Source organism: Dermochelys coriacea, chromosome 1, assembly GCF_009764565.3.
Source record: "Dermochelys coriacea isolate rDerCor1 chromosome 1, rDerCor1.pri.v4, whole genome shotgun sequence".
In the NCBI taxonomy this organism is placed as follows: domain Eukaryota; kingdom Metazoa; phylum Chordata; order Testudines; family Dermochelyidae; genus Dermochelys; species Dermochelys coriacea.
Window position 1 is genome coordinate 311,558,350 of NC_050068.2, and position 16,221 is coordinate 311,574,570.

Here is a 16,221-nt window from a genome sequence, read left to right on the forward strand (position 1 = left end):
AACACCTCAAAGACTAACATGGTCAGGCAGTTTCAAAATTTGGTTCTTTATACATATTTTAATTTTAAAAGAGAATCAAACTTCTAGAAGAGAGAAATACAACTGGAAATTTGCAAATCCAATGTTTTGATATAAAAAGTCCTAATCCAAGCCAAATTTCAATGGTAAACCAACACTGAAGGGTAGTTTTTGACTAGATTTTTTTAGTGTCACAATTACTGTGTATTTTATTGTTAATAAATAAATTTTTGCCTAACACTTCTTATCCATTAAGTAAGGGTCACACAGTCAAAAAATCCATATTTTTTTAGTGATATATGCTTAAATGACAGCTCAATACATACCACTCCAATGTGGGGGACCTAGAGAATAAATGTAACAAGTTACTATACTCTGAACCTGTAACTGATGAACAAATATGAAGCAATTTACCAAGCACCCTGAAACTGCTATAATTCCAACAGCATTAATATCGGTACTCCTTGAAAAATAATCAGGAATTATTTTGCATTTTGATAATATCAATCTATTTTTAGCAGAATGACATGTCACATTACATCCTCCCACCACTACCCGATCACTCTCTATAGTGTGTATGGTAATACCCATTGTTTCATGTACGTTGTGTATATAAAATCTCCTCACTGTATTTTCCACTGCATGCATCTGATGAAGTGAGCTGTAGCTCACGAAAGCTTATGCTCCAATAAATTTGTTAGTCTCTAAGGTGCCACAAGTACTCCTTTTCTTTCCACCACTAGTAGTTACATTAAGATGTTATGAAAAACAGCAGATAAATATGATGGCAACAAATATTTGAATGGAGAGAGGTAAATAGTAGTGTTCCTCTGGGGTCTGTACTGGGACCAGTCCTATTCAACATATTCATAAATGATATGGAAAAAGGGGTAAACAGTGAGGTGGCAAAATTTGCTGATAACTATCATGAGTAGTTTTGTAAGTTCAAAGCAGACTGCGAAGAGCTACAAAAGGATCTCACAAAATGGAGTGACTGGGCAACAAAACGGCAGATGAAATTCAAGGTTGATAAATGCAAAATAATGCACACTGGAAAACATAACCCCAACTCTCTCTCTCTAAAATGCTGGGGTCTAAATTAGCTGTTACCACTTGAGAGAGATCTTGGAGTCATTGTGGATAGTTTTCTGAAAACATCCACTCAAAGTGCAGCGGCAGTCAAAAAAACTAACAGAATGTTGGGAATCATTAAGAAAGGGATAGATAAGAAGACAGAAAATATCATATTCCCTCTATATAAATCCATCGTAGGCCCACATCTTGAATACTGCATGCAGATGTGATCGCCCCATCTCAAAAAAGATGTATTGGAATTGGAAAAGGTTCAGGAAAGAACAACAAAAATGCGTGGAGGTATCTTCCGTACGGGGAGAGATTAATAAGACTGACTTTTCGCCTTGAAAAGAGATCACGGGGGGGGGAATATGATAGAGGTCTAGAAAATCATGACTGGTGTGGAGAAAGTAAATAAGGAAGTATTATTTACTTCTTCTCATAATACAAGAACTAGGGGTCACCAAATGAAATTAATAGGCAGCAGGTTTAAAACAAACAAAAGGAAGGATTTTTTCACACAACGCACAGTCAACCTATGGAACTCCTTGCCAGAGGACATTGTGAAGGCAAAGATTATAAGAGGGTTCAAAAAAGAACTAGATAAGTTCATGGAGGATAAGTCCATCAATGGCTATTAGCCAGGATGGGCAAGGATGGTGTCCCTAGTCTCTGTTCGCCAGACAGGGAAAGTTCTGTTCATTCCCTCAGAGGCACCTAGCATTGACCACTGTCAAAAGACAGGATACTGGGCTAGATGGAACTTTGGTCTGACCCAGTATGGCCATTCTTGAATACATTAAGTAGTATTATGCTGGAAATGGCTCATTTATGAATAAAGTTCCAGTAGAAACTTAACTCCGAGACCATTTGATTACCAAGCAATAGTTCCGCTACTTGAGTTAAAAGGAGAACAATCTGCAGGCCTCTGTATATTAGAAGGTACATTACCTACTGTACTAGAAAGCTTAAGTTTGCATCAGACACACATCTGTCTTTCCTACATTTGATGACTCAACCATGTTCTTTACCTTGAAGCGACAGCAGCAATGGATTTCTTGAATCATATCTTTAAATATTTATGATTTTGCAAGACCATAAATAAAATATGCAATGGAAACTACTTTAAAAATTCAGATGGGAGATATTGCATAGCTTTGTAGTCAGTGAAAGTGTTACTGAAAATTACTTATGACATGCAAAACATTTTGATCAAAGAAATATTTTAGAACTATACTCATGGGTGACACTGGGACACTTATGTAGTGTTCTGCAATGCACAGAAATCTCAGACTCAATATTCAATTAAAAGCATGAGAAGACTTCCAGAAACTGCTTCACATCAGTAACATTTTTTAATCCTTAAGTCAAATAGCTCAGTCTGATGCATTAGTAGCAGATGACTTACCTTGCCTACGCAGCTCATTTTTAACAGCTTCTACTCCTCCTGTTTTTTCAATGAAATCATATATCACCTTCGATGTTTCTTTGTCTTTTAATTGAGCCTCTGAAATTCCACACAAATCAAATAGTTTTTTCAGTTCCGGGTCCAAGTTGTTCACCTGCAAATCAGACATGTCAGTACTATAATTTATTTATGGATACTGTTTTCTCACCTGAAGTAAACAAATTGAAAAAAGATTCTTATTTTACTTATAAATCATTTTTGGGATTAAAATCCCATCTAGCTAAGAGGAACAGCTAAACAAAAAATGAGACTCAAGCACAGATTTCTGTGCTGAATTCCTTAAGAACAGACATTTCTTAGTGCAGAAAGAAAATATTAAGCACAAAATTTAAGGATTAGCTAGCCTTCTACAAATATTTCCCCCGCACAAATCCTTTTAGTATTTTCCCTCCACACAGAATTTTTCCAGAGGGCATCATTCTGTAGCATCGCAATAGCCATGATTTGCGATGGAACTTTTAGTTTTTGATGCCATTCTTGGACAATTTAGTCAAAAACATGATGCCCTTAACCATCTGATGTTATGTACAATACTGAAGTTACTTACATCAAAACCTGTGTTTGGATCCCAACCAACGTGCCCAATGTGTCTAAAAAAGCAAAATTAAAGAAATCCATGTCAGGGAAATGACAGTCTTGTGGTTAGAACACTGGACTAGGACTCCAGGAGCTCTGGCTTATGCCATACCAGCTTATGCCATAGTCTTTTTGTGAGACACTGGGTAAGTCAACAGTCAACACCTCTCAGTGCTTCAGCTCTCCATTTGTATTATGCACTATAAAGTAATTTTCCTCTCACCTGTTTTCTGTTTCACCCAGATCACAAGTCACACTCATTTGGTGGAGAGGACCAAATTCCGCTACTTTTGGTTATTGAGTGTAGCATAAATGTATGACTCTATACCCCAGCATAATACACAGATGTTAACTGGAGGCTTGCACAAATATCAAGAATAGATTTTAGCTTTTATACAGTAACTACACTTCTGGCTACTATTAAAGTTATTTATTGTCACATTCAATACCACACAGTGCGAAAGTATGCTGGCCCTCCTTCTTTGGGCCACCACCATTTTTGCTCTGTTTCTTTTCCTCACCAACAGCTCCTTTCTCCATTTCTCTCCTTTTCCTTCTCTTAGTGTTTCTGTTCTACGCTGCATTTCCTTCCCTAAGCAATTCCCAGTTCCTATCAGCCCCGGAACTCTCTCCCACACCCTTCCATCCACTAAAACAGTTCGTGTTGACATTTACGTGCCAGCATTTTATTTAACATTCCCAAGAGATTAACAGAGGACAAGAGTTCACACCTCTCCAAGCCATTGTTTCAGGCTGCCTACAGAATCAGGAAGGCAGCACTACATTAGTTTACAAGCATTTCATGTTTGGAATGTCTTCTGACAAAAACAAGGGTTTAAAAACACCTTTTTAAAAATCAAGTTGAGATTCTGCACAATCTGAGTAAGTCATGACAGTCACAAAAATACCTCAGGGGGGATATTCAGTTGAGAAACAGCATACTTCCAATTAAGTTCATCAAGACAGGGACTGCCTTCATATGTGCCTAGCGCACTGGGGTCCCAAACTTGGTTAGGGCTTCTAGGTGCTACCCTAATACAAATATTCCCTTACAAGAATGATAAAAATGGGCTTTAAGACCAAAAAGTAAGCAAAAATTAGAAGTCTCTTACATAAGATGGGCAAAATGAACAAAAAAGTCTAGTCTAAAAAACCCCCTTATTAATCATGCTATTATTCTAAACATTCATATGAAGTGACATGAGCTGTCTCTAGCTAAATCATTTTATAAGTGTTTACGTAAACCCATTGTCTCATATCAATATGAAATATAATTACATATACAGTTTACTCCTAATACTTATTGTATAAAGTCAGCTGAAATTAACAGAGAAATTAAACATTTAAGCTAATTTATATTTCACACTGCTCCTCAAAAGTCTTACAGATGGTGCACAGAATATCATGACTGGCACTAAATTAACATGTGTATGTTCATTTATTTCTTAAATATTCATGGTCATTGCTAGTGGTATTAAAAACAATAAAAAAAATCTTTGGAAAAACAAACATGGAGAAATATCACACAGATTACCTTTATGTATTGACCAAATTTATTTTGGAAAATGCTACATTACTCTTTCCAATAAACAAACAAAAATAAATTTGTATGAAAATGCTAAAATATTTCACATACAAGTTTTATGATTATGTGTAAGGTAAGGTCTTGTCTACATAAGAAAGTTGCAACAGTATAATTAAGAGTTGTTTTTTTAAGCCAATTTAGTTAACTCATGGATGCACAACTAACTAAATTGGTTTCAAACAACATCTTTAGTTAGCCAGGTTCAACTTTGATTTATACAAGGTATATGTAACATGAATTATGCTTAGAGTTAGTAGAGAAGCCAAATTTTAGGTTTGTGAAATTTAAGTTTCAGGAAATATTTTTTGGCCTAATAAAAATGTGGCATTTCCAAAACAAAATATATTCCCTGAGATCCCTGGATGCCTGCCTGGCAGGTTGAAGTAGAACCAAGGACCCTGAAAGCCTTCACATGTGTTGACTGAAACGGACATGATTCTTATCACTTCAGTGCTGTCACCATCAAATAGCAGTGATGAAACTGACCAGATTCTGGCTAGTGTGACAAGACACAATGTTTCATTTTTGATGAATCAGCAAATTCTGATGAAAAAATGTTTCACTGGAATTTTCCCAACGAGCTCCAGTTCTGATGCTCAGTAGTTCAGTACTGTAACCACAGTACTTATTTATATCTATGCTGGACCAAATTACGCAACATCTACTGTGCTGTCTTGACAATATCAAGCATTAGAACTTCCCTACGTTTGTAACAAAAGCAGATATTAAACATTTATCCCACAATACTAGGTCACTTTAAACTGGGAAACTTGTAATGTATGTATGTACATATACACACACACACACCACAGCCCCACACACTCCAGAATAAGACCATGTCCCACCAAAGTAAAAAACAATGGAAAAACTTTATAAATGTAATTTCTTCACTAAGAATTTTGCCTTTGTTACAGATATCTGTGATAAGCCACTGGTATGGCCACACTAGTGCACACTGAGTGTTGGTTTAAGCAACGATAAACTCCACTAGTGCAATTGATAATTTATTGTGATTTTGCTTATCTATGCTAGGGATCTGCATCAGTGGAGCTCCATCATTAGTGGGCCACAGATAGCTGAAATCTCCACTGTAGACCAGGCCTGATGGTCACTTGAGTTTTTCCTTCTTTTAGGTCACGCAGTTCAGCTTTTCCCTATTGTCTGTTTTTTTGGCAGTAGTGCTTCTTTTATTGTTTATATTCTGGTTGGGGCCAAGGAGCCCCAGTCACAGACTAGGACCCCATTGTACTAAGCACTGTACAAACAGATAAAATGATTCTGCCTCAAAGAACTTAAACATCACATTTGGTAAAAGGATACATTTTATCCTCTCTTTCTTCACCTTTACTGAGCTCTCACTATATTCCACATTCTTTCCAAACACTATTAAATGAGATTGCTATAACGGTAGTGCTACTAGTTCCATGGGAAAGTTTACCAGGCTATCCCAGCGTGCTAGTGATGGAGGATGAGGGTTCAACAAAACAGGATTGCTCGACAAGGGCATAATCCCACATTGAAGAAAACCTTGATTTTGTATTAAGGGAATTAAAGGGGATGCCTTCTGTAGCTAACTCAGGGTCTTTAAATTCCCGTTGCTATAATATGACTATGAAACCTAGTGGATAATCACAGAAACAGAGGGCTGGAAGAAACCTTGAGAGGTCACCTAGTCTACCCCACCTCCCCTGGGTTTTTGTTTGTTGAACCTCTTCTTAAAAATCTCTAATGACAGGGATTACACAACATCCTTTGGTAATCTATTTGAGCACTTAACTATCTTTATAGTAAGAATTTTTTTCCTAATATTTAACCTAAATATTCCTCCCTGAAGATTAAGCATCATCCTCTTCATAACCACCTTTTACATATTTGAAGACTATTACCAAGTCCTCCCCCATCCTGCAATCTTCTTTTCTCAAGACTAAAAACTGCACATTTATGTTTATTAAAATGTTTCCTCACAAGTTATGTTTTCTAAACTTTTTATCATTTGTATTACTCTCCTCTGGATCTCTCCAATTTGCCCACATTTGTCTTTAAGTGTAGTACCACAATTCAAGCTGAGACCTCACCAATGCTGAGTAGAGCTGAGAAATTACCTCCCATGTCTTACATACAATGTTCTTGATAAATACATCCCAGAATGACATTTGCCTTTTGTGCAACAGAATCACCACTGTTGACTGATGTTCTGTTTGTGACTACAATGCTCAGATTCTTTTTTGCAGTACTGCCTAGCCAGTTATCCCCCATTTTGTATTTGGGTATTTGATTTTTTTTTCTTCCTTAGTGTAGTACTTTGCACTTGTATCTATTGAATTTCATCTTGTTTATTTCAGACAAATTCTCCCATTTGTCAAGGTCATTTTGAATTCCAATCTGCTTGCAATCCCTCCCAGCTTGGTGTCATCTGAAAATTTCATAAGTATACTTTCCACTCCATTATCCAAAATATTAACTAGTACCAGACCAACGATGGATCTTTGCAAGACTACTAGATATTCCCTCCCAGAGAAGTGAGCTGTAGCTCACGAAAGCTTATGCTCTAATAAATTTGTTAGTCTCTAAGGTGCCACAAGTATTCCTTTTCTTTTTAGTAAACCATTGATAACTACGGAGTACTTTTTTTTTTTTTAAACCGGTTGTACACTCATCTTATAGTAATTTCATCTAGATCCCATTTCCTTAATTGCTTATAAGAATGTAATGTGGGACTGTGTCAAAAGCCTTACTAAAAATCAAAATGTATCACCTCTACTGCATCCCCCTATACATTAGGCCAGTAAACCTGTCAAAGAAGGAAATTAGGTTGGTTTTGATATGCTTTGTTCTTGACAAATCCATGTTGGCTAGTACTATTACCACAGGTTTCAGAGTAGAAGCCATGTTAGTCTGTATCCGCAAAAAGGAAAAGGAGTACTTGTGGCACCTTAGAGACTAACATATTTATTTGAGCATGATGCTCAAATAAATATGTTAGTCTCTAAGGTGCCACAACTATTCCTTTTCTTTTTACTATTACCTTATTATCTTCTCATTGATAAACAATTTATTCAGATGTCTTTCCGAGTATCAAAGTTAAGATGACTGGTCTATAATTCCCTAGGTCCTCTCTGTTCCACTTTGTAAAGACAGCTATCATATCATCTCCAGTCCTTTGATACTCTCACCAGTCCTCTATGAGTTCTCAGAGAATCACTAATAATTCTGAGTTTGAGCTAGTTCCTTAAGTACCCTAGAGTGAAATTCATCAGGCTCTGCAAACTTGAACACACCTAACTTAAATAAAAATATTCTTTAACCTGTTCTTTCCTTACTCTAGCTTGTGTTCCTTTCCCCCTTATTGTTAATATTGTGTTAAGCATCTGGGTCACAATGAACTTTTTGGGGAAGACTGAAGCAAAACAGGCATTAAACCCCTCAGTCATCTTGGTGTTATCTGTCATTACTTCTCCTTCCCTGCTAACGAGTGAATAATGCACACTTACTTTTCAAAAAGTATTGAGATTAAATCTTGTTAAATTACAATTCAGGAAACAGATAAGAATTAATCTAAAATGGTATGAATGTGAAATTTTAAAAAAATAATATAAGTGAAATAGGATCTAACATATTTCATGTGTAAAAAGAAATGAAATTAGAAAAGAACCGTTAAGCTATATAAAAAGATACGATACCTAACAAAATGTTAAGAGGAGGCTTTGTTAACTAAGCAGTCAGTTTGAAATTTAGGGCTAACTTGCTAACAACCATTTAAACAAGCCATATTTATGTGGCTGAACTGTTTTTCTAAGCGGGAAAACAAACAGTAATACAAGTGTCCTTACTGGAAGTTGCTTGGAGTTCCAATATCTGCCTTTGTCAATTTCTTCTTTTTCACTTTTCCTTTTTTCTTGATCTCTTTGGTATACGAAATATTGTTGACTTGTGAATTATAAAATCTGTTAGTTGTAATTTCTGGATTTTTGATATCAACAGTTGCCATTGGTAGATTTGGACCTATGAAGAAAGGACATGGATTTCACTACTGTACTATACTTAACCAAAGTGGATTACACCTTTAACCTACCAACTGGATGATTCTGTATTGCTGACACATACATATTGCACCCATTCGCTCCCCAAATGTGGTACTCTGCTTGAGTTCTGAGTGTAAGTAGATTAGGAATCAGTAGAGAGGCTCAAGATAAATTATTCATTATTCAGGACTAAACTTTAGTCTGATTTGGGGTACTGCCATAACAATTTCACAAACAGGACATTTGTTTTATATCATTTTTGTATAGAAGAAATCAAACAAAATCAGAGTAAGAAAGCTCGTTCATTCCATGATTTTTATTGAAGCATAACAGTAAGATTTGCTTGCACATAGATCTGTGTTTGAAATATGGAACACTAAACCCTATGTAGTCAGTAGCAGTGTACTACCACTATCATAATATCATGGCAAACAATGATGTCTAGAGACAAGAAACCTCAGACTACCAGAGTGTCAGCCTTGTGATTGAAATATTTGTGATGAATGCCTGTGATGTCAAACTGTTTTTAAAAAGGACAGTAGCTAGCAAGATAGCTACTCTGTTTCTGAGATTGACAGCAGCCAAAAATTAAACTCTCCTAAAGCCAATTCCAATTTACTTTACTCACATAAGTGGCCCTATTGACATGAGTAAGGTGAGTAGGATTTGGTCCTGTGACTCATCCAGTCAATATTTCCATTATAATAAAGAGGATACTAATGTAGAGGAGAGTAATGACACGTGGGACACTATAGGCAAATTCTCAGATGGTGTAAGCTGTCATCTCTTTATTGAAGTCAACGGTGCTATGAGAATTTACCAGCTGAGGATATACCCGTGCATCTATACAAACCAATTCTGTTAGTGAGTCATTCTTTTGTACTATTCATTCAAGAGGAGATATTAATGTAGTAATTCAACTGATTATATGAGAGAGTTTTATGCTTATTTCCATGGGAAGTCCCATTGATTTCGAAACATTTACTCCCACAGTTCAGCAATCCACATGAAATTTTTTTGGAAGGGACATTAAAACTCATGCTTCAAGGCCCAAGTTAATCTACAACTATTAGAGACCAGAACAAGACTTAACATCACAGACAGATTATCCCACGTCTACCTCTTACAGGATTTTTACACCTTCCTCTGAATTTTCTGTTGTTGGCCATTGTCAGAGACTGGATTAGATGAGCCTCAAGGTCTGATTAAGTATGACAATACCTAGATTCCAGGATAAGTGTTCAAAGGATTGGGCTTTAATGTTGGAAGTATATGGCAGCTGCAAGGATCATTCTATCTGGTCCCTGCTCAAGCTCAGGAAGGTATGTCACTGGTGGATCAACTGACTGTCAACTGAATATAACCTGAAGTATCAGATATCCTTAAAAATCCTTTATAGTGTTAGAAATGCTTTCATTTTAACCATGGGCAATTTCACATCATATGATAAAGACTGAATAATGAAGGTATGGAAACAAAGGTAAATCTGCAGTCTTGAAAAAAGAAAAAAAAATCACTTTTAGCTTGTTTTTCTAGAATACCTCAATGTAGAAAAAAGTAATCTTCCAAATACACCTGTCTGTGTTTCTAGAAGTCAGTATTATTTTTCTCCATCTTCAATTATTCATAGGTGGAGCTGATAGCAATGCCAAAAGTTAAGGCTGCTCAACACTTTGCATTAGAAGACCCTATTTTCAGTTGCTTATAACTTTAGAAAACTTTAATCTTTTGGGCTGAAACCGCATATGCCTCAGGAAGACTTGGTTTTGGAAAGTTTTGGCTAAAACAGTTCCGCCATTTCAGAAAACAAAATTTGGGAAAAAAACATTGGTCTTACCCATGTTAAATTCCTACAACTTTTCACTGACACAAACAAACCTCTGTGCTTTGGAGCAGGAGCTTGAAGTTTGGCAGGGGATTGTCATAGTACCAGGGATCTGCATTTTACAGTCCCCATGAAAGTCTACCCAAACTTATCCAAGCTATAAGCCACTGAAAAGTCAGTTTGCACATGTTCAGTATAGAGGTTTGTTAGAGGCTGGCAGCCAAAATCCATCCCTCACTGTTCCTGCGCCATCTCCAGAATGGCTGAGCATATTCCGTCCTGAGGCTGCAGGGCTGAGCAGGACTTTCTCAACAACTGGATCTCACAGCAACTGAGGGCTGTTGTGGTACTGGCACCAGAAATGAGAGCAAGACTTCCTTCTGTTCAATGCCCCTCCTGCTGGCTCCCAGACTGCATAGAGAAAGAAGCAGCCTCACTGGAATGCAGATGGATGAGGAAAGATGGTGGGGGAACAGAAAGAGGACTGGACAAGCTGGCAGGGATGAGGGTAGAAGGGACCAGGCCAGAGGAAGAAAACAGACAAACAAAGGTGTGTAGCCACTACAGGATATTCCCTTCCAAAATTTAGAACTGAACTGAGGATCACTAGTCTCAACATTCCTTGGCTGTCTATCAAATACAATCACACAATTAAAGTCAAAGCATACACAGAACGTGACTGATTGAAGTTGTAAAAGAAACCTTAATTCTGGCATTTCTTAACTTTTGGGTACTTGACTTTGCAAATTTAGCATATGTTCTTCTAACAGTTGTTCTGGATGTCATATTAAATATCAATTGAACATCTGACTTTGATAAGCTGAAAAAATAGAACACTCAGTATTAACAACTAGAAATTTTTTTCTGAAGGCAACTGACTATATTCAAATACAGATATTCCTAATACTAATGAATTCAGGAATTATTTGTCTTACATTTTCCTTAATATAAAAAGGTTATTAAAATGTATTCTTGGTAGTATTAGCTAATAGGTCTCCTTTTTTAGTTGCCTGTTTGTTTTAGTGGACTTTAACAGGGAACGATTTTTCTCTGCACAGCCTTGAATACGTTAAGTATTGTTTGACTCCTGAAATTTGTCCTTTGAAAGAATGCTTGTGTATTATTTTTTCAGAGACTTACTAAATATAAATGAAAAAAAGATAAGATAAACTAATTGTATGCTCAGTGCTTGGTTACTGGGGCAGTGAATACATATTACTATAGGTGACAAGATTTTGTAGAGGCACTGCATATCACATTTAAAAACTGTATTTTAAAAGCTTACTGACTCACAACCAAATCTTAAACCTGAAGTTATATATAATCTTGAGTTCTGTAATAAAATTTTGAAACAAAATGAAATTACATTTATATTTACATGATGCATTAACAATTACATGCTTCCAAAATAAAGTCACTACAGAAATATTATTTAACTATTGATTTTACTCTTAGTTTTCATGATTATGGTTATACATTTGCATGATAGCAGTAGTTTTAATATATTACTCTTAAAAAAATTATTCCAAAAATCAAACGGAATTTGTAACATTGTCTTGGGGGCGGGGGGAATATATTGCATTTTCTTTTGAGATCAGAACATTTCGTATCTCACCTTTTCTAACAGAAAGACTAAATCTTCAAATATTCAGTATGTTGAATATATGCTGCCCACACACTGTATGTAAAATGCTACAACTATAAATGGTTGTCCATTCAAAGAGTTAGATAATTTCATAATTAATCTTTATTCAGCTGTAATATTTGAAATGTTAATCAAGTTCCCTGATATTCACAACACCTGTTCCAAAATTCACAGAACAATTTTTAGCCAGCTGAGAATGCTTACCGCCAGGTAAACCTTAGTTGTCCATGAGGAATACAAGAACCTCTGCATGAACTATCATTTTCTTCTAGTACTGCCATATTTATATCCAACAAAATATTCCCCATCATAACACATGCACCTTCCCCATCAGCTGTAGACAGCTCAATAAATGAAGATGAGAGAGGCAAATAGAGTTCATCATTTGGAAGTACTTGACAATATAGTGGCCCTAAGCATCCACTGATGTTAATATCTGATATCTTCTGAAGCGGCTCCAGAAAAAGTAGTACAAAACATTTCAGTATTTTGTATTTTATAGAATCCTCTGTATTTTAAAGCTTTGCATGTCATCTGTCCCAGAGCGCAGACAACTCTAGAATAAATCTAATTGGTTGTAGTACTGTATTACAGCTGAAATAAAAATTGTACCACATGGTTCTTAGAATCTCTCAAAACCTAATTCTCTGACAAATCCCTTTCTTTTTTCATCCAGAATTTTACCATGATGTCAGTATAACCACAGCAACTCCTTCAATTTGCATAAAGAGACTTTGCTATTACCAATGAGAGTAAAACAAATCCCAGGAAATTTCAGGCTAATGCATTTTACATAACCATTTATGCTAATTTGGTTTTAATCCTGCAATTCTGTTTGAAATCTTAAATTCTTAATCCTAAAGGTCATCCATAACAGGATTTTTTTTTTATTTGAAGTATAGCTCTACAGACAGCCTTCTCTACATGTGCAGAAAACTTCAGAGACTTTTAAACATTTTGGGTGAGATCTGGCCCAAATCAATGGCCACTAACTTTACTGGGGCCAGGATTTCACACATCTATTAAAAAAAATCATATAGCTATGTTTATAAAAGGTTTTGTTACCTGGAATATATATCCATTTTATATCTATCTATATAAAAAATGATTATATTCCAGTTCACAAAACCTTTTATAAAAATAGCTATGCATTGAGATGATACAAAAAGTAAAATAATATTTTTTCCTAGAAGAAGGAAATGTATTTTTGTTTTTTATTAGAACCTCCTAGGAGCTGGAGGAAGTTATATGAAAGAACAGTTACTTAAGCTGCAGTGACTGTGGTTCTTAGGGGTGTGTTGTCCATAGGTATTCCCTTCTGGTGCACCCCTTCCACATCTCAAGTTGAGAATATTTTGACCAGCAGTATTTGTTGTGGCCATCCCTGAACCTTGAGTACCCTCGTACTTCCTCCTCCTCCTGAGGACAAAGTGTGGAGCGGGGCCAAATAGCCTTCAGTTCCTTCACCAATACAGAATCCAAGTATTATCAGACTTTATAGTAGCAGGAAGGAGTGCAGGATGTGGAATACATACAGACAACCCGTCAAAGCCCCCCACTTACTGTACGGTAAATCACTGTTCTTTCTTTCAGTGTTTGTCTATATGTATTCCACTTTGGTGACTTACAACAGTGAATTGATGTAAATAAGGAGGGTGCTTGAAGTCTACCTGAATAGTGACTCTAGGATAGCTTTGCCAAAATGGACATCTGACCTAGATGCCTCAAAAATGCATGTAATGATCCCCATGCAAATGATCCCCTACAAATATCAGAAATGGGTACGTTTTTCAAAGAAGCTGCAGAGGATGGCTGAGCATCCTCAGAATAGGCCAAGATCCGTATGTAAAGGAAGGTCTAATTTATCTAGCTTATAACATGCCCTAATACAATTAGCTACCCACTTAAAGCCTCTGGGTGAATATTACCTGACTCTTCATCCTATGGATAAAGGTCATAAGATAACCTTGGGCAGACCCCAAATAATTTAGTTCTATTAAGGTAAAAGGAGAGGGCTCCAAATATATCCAAGGTGTGAAGTCTATCCTTTCCTTGGTTGGCATGGCGTTAAGGGAAGACTGAAGACAAATGAATCATCTGATTCAGACGGAAGACAGAACTTCTTTGGTAAAAATTTAGGGTGAGCCTAAGGAGAACTTTGTTTTGATGGAAGACAGTGTATGATGGCCCATTCATGAGTGGCTGCATTTCCCTACTCTGCAGACTGATGTAATTGCCACTAGGAATACCATCTTCATGGAGAGAGGAAACTGAGTGCAATGAGATCCCAGGAAGGAAGGGAAGCTTTGAGGAAATGAGTAGACTAGGCTCCTCAGGAACTTACCTACCTTCAGGAGTGAGAATACAGAATGCCTTTTTGTAATTGCGTGATCAAACACCTATAGTCTACTGAGGACTACTGCGCCAGCCAGAGTGACCATGGTTGATGGCATCACATTATGTAGTGAAGTTCACAGATCTGTCTCAATCCTGTAAATCCACAAATCTCTAAGGTGGTCCCGCAGGTGGCAACAGCTGGGGTCAGGACATACCCCCTTTTGCATGCTGATGGAGAGTTTGAGACCAGTAGCTAGGGTGTTTTTGTCCATCCTGGCAAGATGGCTGAAGAGCATGCAAAATGACTTTTGAATATAATGAGCGAGATCATGAAGCTTCACATGAAGTCAAACCACTCTACGCTCAGGATTTTGCACTCACAGTGTGTATGGAATGCCTCTAACTGATCCAAGTCTGCCTGTAAGAGGATCCACGTTTCTGCATAGCAATGCGGGCAGAATGCAGGTTTGATAGATCCTTGTCTCAGCACAAACTTTTTTGCATCCATAAATGAGACACAGACTTCACACAGAAGGCAGCAAGACCTATTCATTGAACAACATCTGGTTTGCTGCAACTGCTTGAATTCTACTTGCAGCCTTGGTAGAGGAACTAGTTAGTGCTTTCCACAGTACTCAAGCGCCCCTGCTCTGAGGGCTTTGGTGGCCCAACTCCAAGGTTCTGTACCTTGGTCTTCTACCATGAAATGTTTAACCCCATAGTATGGACAGCATCTACCTGTCAAAGTCTCAGTCTCCTCCACAAGCAAGGCAGTGTCATCTGTGTAGTCTTGGTTGATGAATGCTTCTTGACCAAACTGATGCTGATGTATGAATCAGCAAGTTCCAATATCCAGTCAATAGCTCAACAGAACAGTGGTGGAGTGAGAATGCACTATGTCACACACCTGATGTTATGCAGAAAAGTGGTGAAAACTGAGGACCAATGCACCGGTACTGGTGTGAAGATTTTGCACTAGCTTTCCCAGAATATCAGGACTGCCAATTATCAGTATGAGCCAAAGTGCTGACCTGCTGGTGGAATCAAAAGCCATTTTAATGTTGACAGATGCCAGGTGAAGCAGGTGGTTAAATTCTCAGTGCAGTTCAACCAGAAGCTGGAGGGTAAGAATAGCGTCCATCATTGACCATCCAACAGCGAAACCTGATTGTTGTACACAAACAATACCTATTAAGGAGCACCTGTATTCTACCAAGCAGAATGTGAATGAACACCTTTCCAGGGACCAGTAATGCTATTGGCCTGTAGGTGCACCACAATGTGCGAGATGCTTGCCCTTGTTCAGGGACACTGTGATGCCATCTTTCCATTTTGCTACTATTCTGATGTCCACACTTTTAACAATAGTTGATGCAGGCCAATGCTCACTGGTTCCAAGGCACCTTTGATCAGCTTGAGTGGAATACCATCAAGTCCCGCTACAGGTCTGTTCTGAAACTTTTGGATGGCCTTTTGTAATTCCAGGGACTAACACTGATCCTCTGTCACTTGAGCATCTGAAGCGGTGTGGTTTGCCAAGTCAGGTAGCTCTGGACAGTCATCAGCATGTCTGTAGTTCAACATGCTTTCATAATGTGTTTTCCATCTGCCCAGAACCGTGTCCACTGATGAGCAGGGACAGCAATCTGGTTTCATAACGATGTTAGAAGG

The 16,221-nt window shown here is 37.3% G+C and overlaps 1 protein-coding gene across 1 annotated transcript in view; it reads right to left on the reverse strand.

Moving 5' to 3' along the window:
• Window positions 1-16,221, reverse strand: part of WASL (WASP like actin nucleation promoting factor) — an 86,234-nt gene that overhangs the window by 11,031 nt on the left and 58,982 nt on the right. The window contains exons 6-8 of the mRNA XM_038411514.2: window positions 8,552-8,723; window positions 3,108-3,150; window positions 2,501-2,654 (exon numbers count right to left, since the gene is read on the reverse strand). Coding sequence (XP_038267442.1) covers window positions 2,501-2,654; window positions 3,108-3,150; window positions 8,552-8,723 — 369 coding nt within the window. The remainder of the gene's footprint in view (window positions 1-2,500; window positions 2,655-3,107; window positions 3,151-8,551; window positions 8,724-16,221) is intronic.